This window comes from Musa acuminata, chromosome BXJ1-6, assembly GCF_036884655.1.
Source record: "Musa acuminata AAA Group cultivar baxijiao chromosome BXJ1-6, Cavendish_Baxijiao_AAA, whole genome shotgun sequence".
NCBI lineage: Eukaryota > Viridiplantae > Streptophyta > Magnoliopsida > Zingiberales > Musaceae > Musa > Musa acuminata.
Window position 1 is genome coordinate 46,601,498 of NC_088332.1, and position 13,912 is coordinate 46,615,409.

At 41.3% G+C, this 13,912-nt stretch overlaps 1 protein-coding gene across 1 annotated transcript; it reads left to right on the forward strand.

Moving 5' to 3' along the window:
• The first annotated feature begins 2,201 nt into the window (after positions 1-2,201).
• On the forward strand, positions 2,202-8,348 carry LOC135677411 (monocopper oxidase-like protein SKU5). The gene is made up of 9 exons (XM_065189741.1): positions 2,202-2,677; positions 2,936-3,045; positions 3,442-3,712; positions 3,799-3,937; positions 4,767-5,133; positions 5,441-5,806; positions 5,902-5,980; positions 7,548-7,750; positions 7,854-8,348. The coding sequence occupies exons 1-9, from the start codon at positions 2,522-2,524 to the stop codon at positions 7,960-7,962; spliced, it is 1,800 nt and encodes a 599-aa protein (XP_065045813.1). The 5' UTR covers positions 2,202-2,521; the 3' UTR covers positions 7,963-8,348.
• Positions 8,349-13,912: the final 5,564 nt, after the last annotated feature.

The following is a 13,912-nucleotide window of genomic DNA, read 5'->3' on the forward strand; positions in this document are numbered from 1 at the left end:
CTTTCACGTTCCTCATGAATCGATAACGAGGGACGCATCTTTGAGCTTTCTCTGTAGTCAGTCGCATGACCAAAAAAGTATGTGTGTGAGTTCAGCTTTCTTTTTTATTCATTCAACGACGTGCTCTTTTTGGTCAAAAAGAAAGCCGAGCTGTGCGCCAACCTTCTTTCCCCTTTGCCTATCGCCATTACACAAATCCAAAAGAGAAGCCGATTAGGCACCCCAAGAAATCCAAACAGGTGCGAACGAACGAACGAATGGTGATTTCAAATTACATCATTCTCTCGGTTCATCAGCTCCATTCGACTCGATTACATCTGGTTTTACTTTATCCGACAATGAGATCGGGTCATGTACACGAACCCATCAGCATCAGCATCATATTCGTAATTAATAGTTCATATATATATATATATATATATATATATATATATATATATATATATAAAACTCGTCGATGACGATACATGGATATGTCTCCTCTGCCCGAAAGTGCACGAAACGCAGACGCTTGCGTTGCGATCTAAACAACGCAATCATCGTCGAGCAACAAAGAATGCCGACTCACAATTAATGTCCTGATTTGCATATATTATCTAACGTCATTAACCACTTAGATATATGAACTCATTTAAATCATAATAAACATATATTTTTTTTTTATCTATATTTATTTATATTAAGTCAATTTTTTATCATCCAAAGTGGATGCTGATTCAGAACCAATCGATACTTTCTTCAAAATCAGTTCAATCTTGGTCAATGGCTTGTTCATGCAATTTTGATAGTTTTATACTCTATAAAAACTGTATTCCCAATAAATATTCTTAAAATGCTTAAAGTAGTATATGGCTTTGTTAGTCATTACTCTCGTGATCAATATCGATTATCGGGTATAGTCGATTATTTCTCCCAAACTTGATCATCATTATGTTGCACTGAATCTAAGATATAATAATGATCTAATTGACTTGATCATTTGTGGCACTGAGGTATGGACCACATGTCGATTATGTGGTACTAAGATATCACAGGTTGATCATAGTAAGATGTCAGTTATATATCGATCATACGAAACTGAGATATCGATTAAGTCGTTTTCTCTGTATCAATTCTAAAATCGATTAAATAATTAACAATGGTGTGTGTTGTTTCTTATATATTTTTATTCCACGTAAAATATTTAAACTTATCGAAGATCAAATTGTGATATGCACGGACGAGCAATGGGAAGATGTTCTTTCGAATCAGTGATTCCCAGGACAAACGAATCGCGAATTTTGGCAATCCCTAGCTTTGTTCATGTTTTTAATCATCGTGATGATGGATCGACATCATTCCTATTGTCCTGCTAATTAAAAGGGACCGTCACGGGATCAAATCGAGGCGACCACGACGAGGGTTTCAAATTGCAACTTTGGATGCTTTTCGTAACGGTCCACTCCCTCGTCGCGTTTTTAATTTGGAGACGACAAGACTCGAGCGAAGGCCGCAGGAGCGCCGGCCCTGACCGACTGAGCTCGGTAAAATTTCTCGGGTGATGTGCGTCTGTCCCATGTTCTGACGCTACGTCACCCGGGGAAATTCCCTTGGGTGATTCAGTTGTGACGCGTTCCAAAGCCCTCCTCCACTCGGGACGCGCGCGCTTTTTCCCTCCTCGTTCCATGTGCCCCTCTTTGAATGCATACGGCAGCGGCTGCGGAGCTTCCGTCACCAAACAGGGCGATCTCAAGGTAACGATGAAATCCTGACGTCGAAAACCCAAGTGGCATGTAACCGGTGGCTTCTTACGCTTCCGCTGTTCGAGAAGAACAGCTGATCGGAGTACAACTCAGTTCCGCTCCACTAGCCTGCGTGCGTTGGCGATTCGCTGGCCCGCGCCTCCCGCTCTCGCCACACACAACACACTCTCCCTGTTTTCTTTAATCAATAAAAAATTACAAGAAGTACACGTCTTTCCAGGAATACCTAAACGTTTCAAAAGCCCAGCCAAGCCAAGCCAAGCCAAGCCAAGCCAGCAATTAAATCCATCCATCCCCTTCCTTTTTTATTAGACCTCACATAAGTAAATAAATTAACACAATAATATTTCTTGTCCTTATTAATTTAGTAGAATAATAACAGCGCAACTCCCTTCTCTTTCAATCTCCTCCATACATAAGAATACCAGCCCTCGAGGAAAACCCTATTAATCTCTCTCTCTCTCTCTCTCTCTCTCTCTCCCCTAACCGCAACCAAAAGAAGACGCTCCCCATTTCACTAACGAGTCTTCGGAGGTGAGCATAAGACAGGCGGTGTTGGGAGTACAACCTGCCATTCCAACCGGCGAGCGAGGCAGAAAGAGAGAGTGATTAGCGAGAGGATACACTACCGCTGCTGTTGCTGATCTCCTTCTCGGCTGTCAACTGCTCTCCGATTCCCTGGCAAGCAACTTGGTTTGTCAACGGCGGAAGAAGAGTTCTCTGAGGCAGCTCTTGTACGAAAATAGACAAGAATCACTAGTCTAGGGGGACAGAAGGAAATGCTGGGCCGGTGGAGGTCGAGCGCCGGGTGGGTGGCGGTGGCGGTCGTGTGCGCCGCCACCTTGGTTGGCCCCTGCTCCGCCGGCGACCCCTTCGCTTACTTCGACTTCGATGTCTCCTACATCACTGCTTCCCCTCTCGGCGTCCCCCAGCAGGTTACTTCTCCCGCTTGTGTTTGCACCTCTTTTCCCTTCACGTTTACTTTTTAGATCTAGAAATCTGCTTGATCTGAAGAAGAACATGAGGTGATTCTTCTTCATTACTTTAGTACGTGGAAACGATTAGCTTTTCTTCATCGGGTTTCGGTGGAAGCGGCGCACGACTCGTAGGGTGATTCTTAGGGTTTGTTGGGTTCTTTTTCCTTTCGGATTCTGTAGTCACCGTTGATTTGTGATGGCGGCGATTGATGGCAGGTGATCGCGATCTCGAAGCAATTTCCCGGCCCCGTTATGAACGTTACCACCAACTGGAATGTGGTCGTGAACGTGCTCAACAGCTTGGATGAGCCCTTGCTACTCACATGGTATCTTTTCTGGACTCCTGTTCTTGATCCTCTTTTTTCGCTGTTTCTTTCGAGGGTTTAAAAGTAGGCTTTCAAGTTGTGTTTTTGATGCCATGGCTTCTTTTTTTTTCCTTCTCCTTTTTCTTTCTTGATCCCTCCCCTTTTCCCTTCGACGGTTTGAAGGGGATCACAAGTTCGTCTTCTTGGTGTTGATTTGGTGCGACATGGTGTTCTTTTTCTTTTTGTTCTTGTTCTTTTGGACTTGGTTGTTTTGAGGGTTTGGAGGGTGGTCTTTTGATGTCGATATGGTGTTCGTTTATATGCTGGCTCCGCTCGGGGACAAGGAACGGGGTTTTGAGTTTGGTTTCTTGCTGTTGATTGGTGTTTTGTCTGTGTGGTCGGTCTGCTTGGATCTAGGGACGGAATCCAGCACCGAAAGAACTGTTGGCAGGACGGGGTGCTGGGCACCAACTGCCCCATCCCCCAGGGCTGGAACTGGACCTACCAGTTCCAAGTGAAGGACCAGATCGGCAGCTTCTTCTACTTTCCCTCCCTTGGCCTCCAGCGTGCTGCCGGTGGCTTTGGTGGGATCACCGTCAATAACCGTGAAGTCATTGCTGTGCCCTTTGGGAACCCGGATGGGGACATCACTCTCTTCATCGGGGATTGGTACATCAAGAGCCACAAGGTCAGTGGATTCTCAACTGCTGTCCATCTCTCTACCCGTAAGCATGTAATCCGCATGACCTTAGCTTGGTGGGATCCTGTGTGCAGGACCTGAGGAAGGCCCTTGATGAGGGGAAGGACCTTGGTATGCCTGATGGTGTTCTGATGAATGGGAAGGGGCCATACCGTTACAATACCACACTTGTTCCTGATGGCATCGATTATGAAACCATCAACGTCGAACCTGGTAATTGTCAGTGATTACCAAACCATCAATTATGAATAAAAGAAATTTTAAGTCAGGTCCTTAGTTTTGATTTCCCTGAAGGAGGTTGCTCAGTTTGCATGCTTGAACTGCTCAGGAGTTTGGTCTTCTCGATAATAGCAGCAAAACTTAAAAAATCAAAAGCTGATATAGGATGAATTATTTCATGTAGAGGTGTTGATTTATATTTTTAGGTATTGATTTTGAACTTTAGGCAGTAAGTTTGGACCTGGTTGTAATTCATTCCAACATTGTGGTTAAATTCTCTGTAACACCAGGATCACTGTGAGCTAAAAGCTTATATTATTTATAAGAAAACATTGTTTGGTCAGATGTTGTTTAATTCCATTGATGCACATTTATATGAGTTTTCTTTGTGATCGTGACAAATAATTTTATATTTTAGTTGTAGTGGTAAGAAATTAGAGTTGGTGAAATCACACAAAGGTTTTATGTGCATGCCTCTGATGCACTTCCAGTTATGCAGCATCCAGCTTTAACCACCATACTTGGTTTGTTAGATTAAAAGCCATATCAGCTAATTCCGTACATATTTATGCAGGAAATGCTTTCTGATTGAGTCTTTTTTTTTTTCCACAAAAAAGCCACATAGAATGCATCTAGTCTGGGAGCAACTGGAAACATTATTCTAGATCCAATTCGAGAGTTCTCTTGTTCTCTGTAGATGATCTTATTTCCCAAGTCTGTTGGACCATAGTTGATTTATATTTTCTTTATCTTCTCATTGATCGGTCCTTTTTTGTTGTATTAGTTTTATATGACATCTGAGAAATTTGTTTCCTTGAAACAGGCAAAACATATCGTTTTCGTGTTCACAACGTTGGCATCTCAACTAGCTTGAACTTTAGAATTCAAAATCACAACCTGCTTCTTGCGGAGACAGAAGGAACATATACCGTGCAACAGAATTATACCAACCTCGATATCCATGTGGGTCAATCATATTCCTTCTTGATTACCATGGATCAGAATGCAAGCAGTGACTACTATATTGTGGCAAGTGCTAGGTTTGTGAATGAGTCGCTATGGACCAGAGTTACTGGTGTTGCCATTTTACACTATTCAAATTCCAAGGGAAAAGCAGCTGGTCCTCTTCCTGATCCCCCTAATGATTTCTATGATAAAACCTTTTCGATGAATCAGGCCAGATCTATCAGGTTTGTGTACAATTTCATATCTAAAATATTCCAGCTTTCGTGATAATATGCTGTATTCCTTTTGTAATTTGCTCTGCAATTGTATCTGGTTGTGCAAAAAGAGCCCATATATTCCTCGTTTTGGCTTTTTTGATGTTGGAATTTGTAATGTGAACTCTTTATTCTCTTGGGAATTTCTTGCTGGCTGCTTATTCATTGGTCTTCAGAAGGAATCTACAGTTGGTTTATGTAGTATACTCTAAAATCAAATCTGCAGTTGTTACTATCAACTTTTTTCATGCAGCTTATTGTTCTCATATCTTTTCAGGACAAATGTAAGTGCTGGTGCTGCACGTCCTAATCCTCAAGGATCATTCAGATATGGTTCGATCAATGTTACCCAGGTGTATGTTTTGAGAAATATGCCTCCTGTGATCATCAATGGAAAACGCAGGACTGTACTTAGTGGTATATCATATTCTCCTCCGGCTACTCCTTTGAGGCTTGCTGACGAGTTTGGCAAGCAGGGAGTTTATACACTTGATTTTCCCACTAGACCACTTGATAGACCACCTCGACTTGGAACATCTGTAATCAATGGCACATATAGGGGTTTCATGGAAATTATATTCCAAAACAATGACACCACAGTTCAGACATACCACATGGATGGATATGCATTCTTTGTGGTGGGGTATGGACTACATTTAGTGTTGCATACTAGCTATAGGAAACTGTTTTTATGCTGTTTATCTTTCTATACGTGACATTGGTTTTTAATTAACACAGGATGGATTATGGAGAATGGACAGAGAACAGTAGGGGCACATACAATAAGTGGGATGGTGTTTCTCGCTGCACAACACAGGTCTTTGCTAGAGGATTTCCTTGTTTCTTTATACACCAATATACTATCTTTTTTCCTCTTTTACTGCAAAAGTCTTTCAAATGAAAATTCATTTTGCTGAATTCAAAGTTAGTCTCAAAGTCTATTGGTTCTCCTAACTGATGAAAATATTTGAATATATTACCTGCCTTCACTTGTGTTTGTTGATTTTCTTGCATTGATGTGGCAAGAATTTGTTCACATATTATGTTATTATTTTTGCCTCCCAAGTAGTTGAGATGTGTGTTTTTGTTATACCTCGTCTGTGAGGTTACTTCAAATATGATATGATGATATGGGCATACGGAAACCAAAATTTGGCGTACACTTAAGTGCATAAAATTCTGGATTTGCTCTTCAAACAATTTGATAAATTAATCAAATTGTATAATTTGAATCTGGATTTTTCCTGTTCTCCTCCAGGCTTCTAGTTTCAGATTAATGCTATCTACTTTATTGTAGAAAACTACTTATTGATATGCAATACTTCATCTTCTAATTTCTTGTCACTGATCTCTGATATTGATTTTTTTGGTTCATGAGTTTTCTTTTAGTTTCTCTGTTTGACATGTTCTGATGTGTCTTTTTGGCTTTTTTTTTCTGTCAGTTTTGTGATGCTACAAAATGAATTGACTTTTATTCAGATCTAGTGGCCTATGGATTTACGTGCCTTACCGGAGATTAGATCTTCTGTGGCAACATTTGGCAGCCACATCTGCATCTCCAGATGGTGGTTGTCCACAGTCATTCTCTGCCTTGGGGTTCCAATCCTCTGATGCTGTGTTTCATACCCACTTATTATGTACTCCTATATGACCCCATTTATGCTGCCATAATAAGGTCAATCACCCTAGGGTCACAAAGTTGGCCCTACAGTTGTGGCCACAGGGTTATTCACACTCTATGATGGACCTTACAATTTACTTGATACACTTTTAGATATATAACTGTGGGGATAGGCTTTCCAATTGTTGTTGATATGTTTTTCAGCTTAGTTACTTATGGTCAGAAGTTTCATGGAGAAGCAAAAAACACTTGCCACCTCCCCGCATCCATTTGAAAGCAAAGTTATCCAACAATCTACAATTTTTTTCCTAAAGCTGAAACTGTGGTCTAAGAAAGGCCAGAAAAATAAATTTTGGCGGAGGTCAAAATAGAAATTTAACTTTGTCTTGTCCTAAATTGTGATTAAGAAGGTGGAGTTTGTTTTGTCTAATTAGATAGCTTTCCAGCTTCGTGATTTTTGAGGTCTTCTGGCAGCTTTTGAATAAGAAATATGATCATGTTGTGTCATCCATAAATAAATATTCTTCCGTAATGTTCTCATCTGATCCTTCGGAAACAATTTTTCTTGTAGTACTTGTTTCAACTCAACTGGATGGAAGTTCTTCAAAATAACAATTTTATCAACCAAAATATATTCTTAGCTATCGCTTGTTCATCTCCTAATTTGGGGCTCCTCTTCTCAGTTACAAAATCATGCCATACCAGTTCGCTGCTCACAATGATCTCTGATGATAACATTGTGCACCCTTTTTTTCTTTTTCAGGTTTTCCCAGGGGCATGGACTGCTGTACTAGTTTCATTGGACAGCGTAGGTTTTTGGAATGTGCGTGTGGAGAATCTTGATACATGGTACCTTGGGCAGGAGGTGTATGTAAGAGTTGTCAATCCGGAAGATAATTCTAACAAGACAGAGTTGCCGATGCCAGATAATGTTCTCTATTGCGGACTCCTCAAAGATAAGCAGAAGTATGTTTAAATTATTCTTAACACCATCTGTTCCAGCCTAAATTTGGAATAATGTTCTTAAACTGCTTTATGCATCTAATTTCTTGTTGTTCAAATTTTGCAGGCAGCAGACTCCACATGGCTCTCAGGGTTCATCTTCTTTCACCACATATGTTGGGGCCATGCTGCTTACATGCATGATGATTTTTGCTTCAATTGTCATTTTCCCGTAATTAGTCCAGGTTAGATTGAAGTGTATTTGATGTGTCCTTTTTAACCCTTTTAAGAAAACCTGACTTGTTTCAATTAGCTTTTCCATTCTAGGAGTTTTAGGTTTGCATATCTGTTATCGGTGCCTGAGTTTCTTTGTTGTGTGCTTTGTATCAAAATCACCTTCGCGGTTGTTGTGTGATCATTAGTTTATTTAGCGGCAAAGGATTACTGATCATCTAGCAATGTGACTTTTGAGTTATTGTCGAAGTATTTGGGGGTGAGATATGGTATGTCCACAAGGTTCTTTAGGTTTTTTATTTTTTATTTTGTACCATTGCTACTTGTAAAAACTTATGCTCTGTAAACAAGATGCATTCATTGGTCATTTACCACCAGGCTTGTTCTATGTTCTTTATTTATTTATTCTTTTTCGCTGAAACAGGTCGCCTACTAAAATTTAGTAAAAAGTTTCACATGTCTACTAAGCAAGCTAAGGACTCGAACTTGTTTAAACTTGTGCCATCTTTCTACAAACTCAAGAGAAAAGATCACGCTTAATGCATATGCCCACTAGTCAGCGACACGCATGAATGCTGATCGGCAAATGAAAAACATTAGGATCAGCAGCAATCCGGTCGGTGAAGGAGATGATGCCATGAAGATGGAAGGAGTCCATTAGGGCAGAAGATCTGTTGCGAGCGATCACCCCACGGATCGAGCGTAGAGGCCAATCATAGATTTGAGTACATTATCCGCCCAACCTATATTTAATAACTGCTCTTAACGAGTTCTCCGATTCATCATACCTCTTATCCGTCTAATATCACAGATATTGTATACTGGGCATGATGATGTCAAGCCTATACAATTTTTACTTGAGTATCATTCTAATCAGATTCTCCCGAAGAACTTTTTCTCTATCAATCCTACAATTTTTACTTGAGTATCATTCTAATCGGATTCTCCAGAAGAACTTTTTCTCTATTATTCCTCTGATGATACCGAAAGCAGATGATCCTTTATCGATACTCAATAACCCTCGTAATATTGGTTGCTATTCCCAGTAACCAATTGTGTTAGATCTGTAACTTCCAAACCTATAAGTCCGGTATCAAAGAGTGAAGTACTCATACAAAATATCCTTAGTGTCTAAAGTCTAAGGACCAGATACATAATTAGGATGATAGAATCGCTGTCTAACAATGAGGCATCATCAGCCATCCAACATTCTATGAGTGGATCAATCAGTGAACTCATTCTCTAATAAGTACCTACACTATATCCTCGGTGTCCCCACATGAGCAGCTTTAAGACTAGCCACTTCTATCATATGGACAGGTATATAACACACCAGTCTGTCCGGTTATCTCGATGTTTCTCTTGAGTAACATATGATTGAGATTATTTAAGATATGTATTTAAAGGTGAATTGGTCTCGTTATTGTGATTTCATCATGATTCAATTTTTATTGCACAGATCTACAAACATCATAATATAAGCAACATAAAGTGAAAAAAATATTAATAAATAATAATAAATAAAAAGAGTATGTAACCTGTCACACGTGTCATCACTCATATGATTGACTTACAGGGCATCTATGACTAGCATGAATATCGTAGGAACCTTCTTCTACCACTACTCCCAATAAATGCTTTAGCAAGGAAGCGTTACTCGTGATCCAAAACCCCTTGTAGAGGGGCACCAACCCTCAAACGCTATTGGTGTCAATTTGATGACTTGAGACTATCCCTCTTAGACACCTGCTCATCTCATTGGAGGCCCTCCTAGGCCTCACCTGCTAGCAACCCCCGAGGGCCTCCATGGCGACCCCGACGAGCTCTCTCCTAGTGTCGAGCTGGAGCATCAATAACGTCCTGCAACGGCTCCTTGGTTCCCTTACTATGGTGCATTGCCTCATCCTTGACAACACCCACTAGGCCTCCTTGAGCCTCTATTCGGCTTACTTTGCTCACATGTGAGCTAGCTCTAACGTAAGGGATAGCCTAGGGATCCAGGCCTCAGTGGCCCTATGCCCCCGTCTCAGCCTCAACAACGCCCTTTAGGCCTCCACGAGCCTTTGCTCAGCTTCCTTTGTTTATAGGTGAGCTAGCTCTAATGCCAAGGACAACCGAAGGACCCAACGCCAAAGGCAATCCTAGCTTCCCCCTAGGCTGGCCTAAGAGACACCCATTGTCACTTCGATTTTGCCCTTATCTCTACCTCGGAACACCTACATGGACACCCTAGCACGATCGGGATCGCACCAAGTTATGCCAACTCTCATGCCATGGCATAAAGGACAATGACATTTTGATATTAGAAGACTTGAGTTGTGTACCTCGACCGAGCAAACCTACTCCCGAGCTATGCACTTAGTAAGAAGACCCAAAGCCTATACCTCAAATAAGCAAACCCGCTTTCGAATTGTGCACCTCAGTTGAGTAAACCCACTCCTGAGCTATGCACCTCGGTAAGAAGGCCCAAAGCCTGCACTTCAGCTTAGCAAACCCACTCCCAAGCCTTGCACCTTAGCAAGAAGACTCGAGGCCTACACCTCAACCAAGCAAACCCACTCTTTAGTCACGCACCTTGGCTAGAAGACACGCTATAACAGATGAGCACCCAAGTCGTGCACCTCACCGAGTAGACCCACTCCCAAGTTGTGCACCTCAACTAGAAGATCTACTATATCGCAGGAGCACTTGAGTTGTGCACCTCAGCTAAGCATACCCACTCTCAAGTCATGTATCTCGATCAGAAGACATGCTACGACGATCAAGCCAGACCCCATGATAGGTCCAACCTCTTGTTAAACACAGTCGAGCCAAGTCCCATAACGAATCCATCCTCCCACTCAAAAGTAGCCTAGCCAAACCCATTAGTTCAACATTCGTCACTCCTACAAATGTCCCGAGAGTACCATCCACCTTAGTGGGCCTCGCACCAACCGCCACTACCTCACCAAAGAACTCATAGCAAAAACAATGCTCAAGCAAGTGGGCAATAATATAAGCAAAATGACATGCTTTGAGACCCCCCGTGAAGCACCGAAGCACACCTCCCGGAGGAGACGAATGATAGGGATAATATTGGCACCCTTTAGCTCTCTCAACTACGTGCACTAACAAATAATAAAGGCATAAGAACCAACGATTATTAATGACAACACACCCCAACTTTCCTAAGTACCTCTTGGTTGACATCTCGAGCTATCCATCTGCATTAATGATTGACAGTAAGCAGCCCTTATTAAGGCCTCCACCGTTTAGAGTAAAGGGGGCCTTGGCTAATGCATGACCAAATCGTTCGACACCCAAGTATAAAAGCCATAACATAGGCTAAGCAAAGGGGGCAGGCAATAGCCTCTTTACTCTCTGTTCTCTTATTTACACAGTTCATACTATTGTCTTTCTTCCTCTTTGCCTTTCGTTGACTTAAGCATCGGAAAGGTCAAGCCGGGAAGCCCTTGGTGTAGACCTATTGTGCAGGACTATCGACGTTCAGGAGATGACCTTGCCACCAAGAGATGATCCCGTAGCAAAGGAGACCCCTGTTCATCTACTCGACCTCTCCGTTCCAAGACCATATCACCCTCGATGAACCATCCCCCTAACGGATCTCTCTTAACAGTCCATCATGTCTATACTCCACATCAGGGAGGAGTCATTAGAAGGCACTACACCTTCGGTAGTGAATCAACCGGATCGACTCACGGTATATTCACTGCATCGACTCGTTAGCCGATGGTATTTGTGACTCTTATCACTTTTTTTCCCTCTTTTTCTCTCTTTTTTTTTTTTTCCCCTCCTCCATCCCTCCCATTCCTCGAAGGCTTTTGTTAGAAAACTACAGAACTAGTTACAAAAGCAAAAGGAAAATGAAAAGTTGTATGGTTAATAATATTATCACGTGGAATTTAAACATTCTGGGAGAAAAGACAGTATAAATCTGAGTTATTTGGTGTAGATACATAACGTCATAAAAAAAAAAAGTATTTGATCACAAAAATAATTAAAAAAATCTATTTTGAGGCCAATTTCAATTAAAAATCATCACGGAGCGAGACATTCAATTTTCTTAAAGAGATGCTGTGACATATGCAATATGTTCCAATACTATGTTTCTACTTACTCATATATAATATATGTGATCACATGTGGTTGATTTAGGCATAGTCTCATCACAGTATCATGGCAACAGCGGTAGATGGATTTATAAAGTCAATATCATTTTTAAAGGAAAAGTGAAAAGTCTTCTTTACCCGAAAGTTCGTCTACCGAGTGTTTGTTTTCAACATAATATTTGAGAGGCCTAAAATAATTATTTGCATTTTAATTGTTATATAACAATTAACACTTCATTTCAAAAGCAAATATCATGATTTAGATATATGTGATTGGTATTGTACTGATCCAGAAGAACTACACAAACCACCATATTTACTGCATAAAATGACGCCTTCCGATGCACAAGAGCAACAAGGAGAAAGGCATTTGCCTGGACAAGTCAATGGGGACAAAAGCTCAAACCTCAGAGTGACATGACACCAAAGTAAAGCTTGGGATAGGGCAGAAGGTGTTCGATCAAAAGCAATATCATGAGCTTTGCTTCCCGTGCTCTTTGGCTCATAACAAGCAAGCCTCAGTCACTGAAGTCAGAAGCATTGTCTCCATAGTGGGTTCCCTTTGCAACAGCTTTCATCTTTGGTGGCTGACAAGTGGATATATATATATATATATATATATATATATACCATAAGTGCTGCAATTAAATAGGCAGAAAACCGTCTTAAAAGAGTCAGTGTGGATGATTACAGTGTTTGGATGCTCTAATTACGTTGTATGGATTGTCAGGTGGGCCACCACTTTGTCAGCCAATAAATCTATACTTAGACAGAGAGACGAAACGTGAAGGCGAGGAAGATGATTGATTAGAGACCCCCGAGAGCGGGCTTAAGGTGGGTCAGAACAAGGCGTGGAAGGAAAGAAGAGATGGGGTTTGGTTGCATGATGAGCCGTCACATGAGAGCTTTCACGCAGACATCATGTTATCTTCGTCTACAAACAACAACGCTTACTCCCATCAACTCTAATTATTCTCCCACGTCCCATGCTTTTATACTGCATGCATCTCATGTCCACTTTGAGATGTGTCTGTGTCTGTGTCTGTGTTTGTGTGATATATAGACAGAGATAGTTTATCGGCTTTAAAGGGCTGAGCGAGACGATTCTGCCGGATTCCTGTGGATTCGTCCAGTCCATGGAAACGAAACCCAAATGGTACGTTGGAAGCAATATTGTTCTACCGATCTTTACATCGAATCCATCTTCTCGTGTTAGAGTGATCTCTTCGTTGTCGGACGGTCTCTGCTGCAAGGCTTTCAGCTTCTGATGCTTCGTTACTCTCGATTCTGGTGGTGGTTCCTACAGCAGCTTTCCAGAAGAAGTGCCAAAAGTCTGCATAGATGTTGCCAAGGCTGTGAACTCAAAACTTGTCTCACTGCTGTCGAGCTCGACTGGTAGGAGGAGGAGTTGTTGAAAACAGGTTAGATTTAGGATTCGTATACTAGTCTTTATCTCATTACAAGTGAGAAGAGATTTTGTTTAGCGATGTGCGAATGGTGTGGATTCGAGTTATAGTCTCACGTGATCATAGTTTAGGAGGGAAAGCTTTTGTGTTACGACGATCTGTAGGTACTCTTCATCTATCGGCCTGCTTAAAAGGACCATCGAATGCTAAGGATGTATATACCTGTGTTGGCCATGCCACCAGCTTTGCCTTGTGCACAACAGGTATCACATGCTACCATCATTATTTTGCTACGACAAACTCCTACTTTCCAGTAGTTCTTCAGCACATTGATACATGTAACAACAACCGAGTCTTGAAATCATTGTATATTAACTTATAATAACTAGTTCGCGGATGATATGATGATGCTCTTTTTGATCGTGCATGTTATTGAA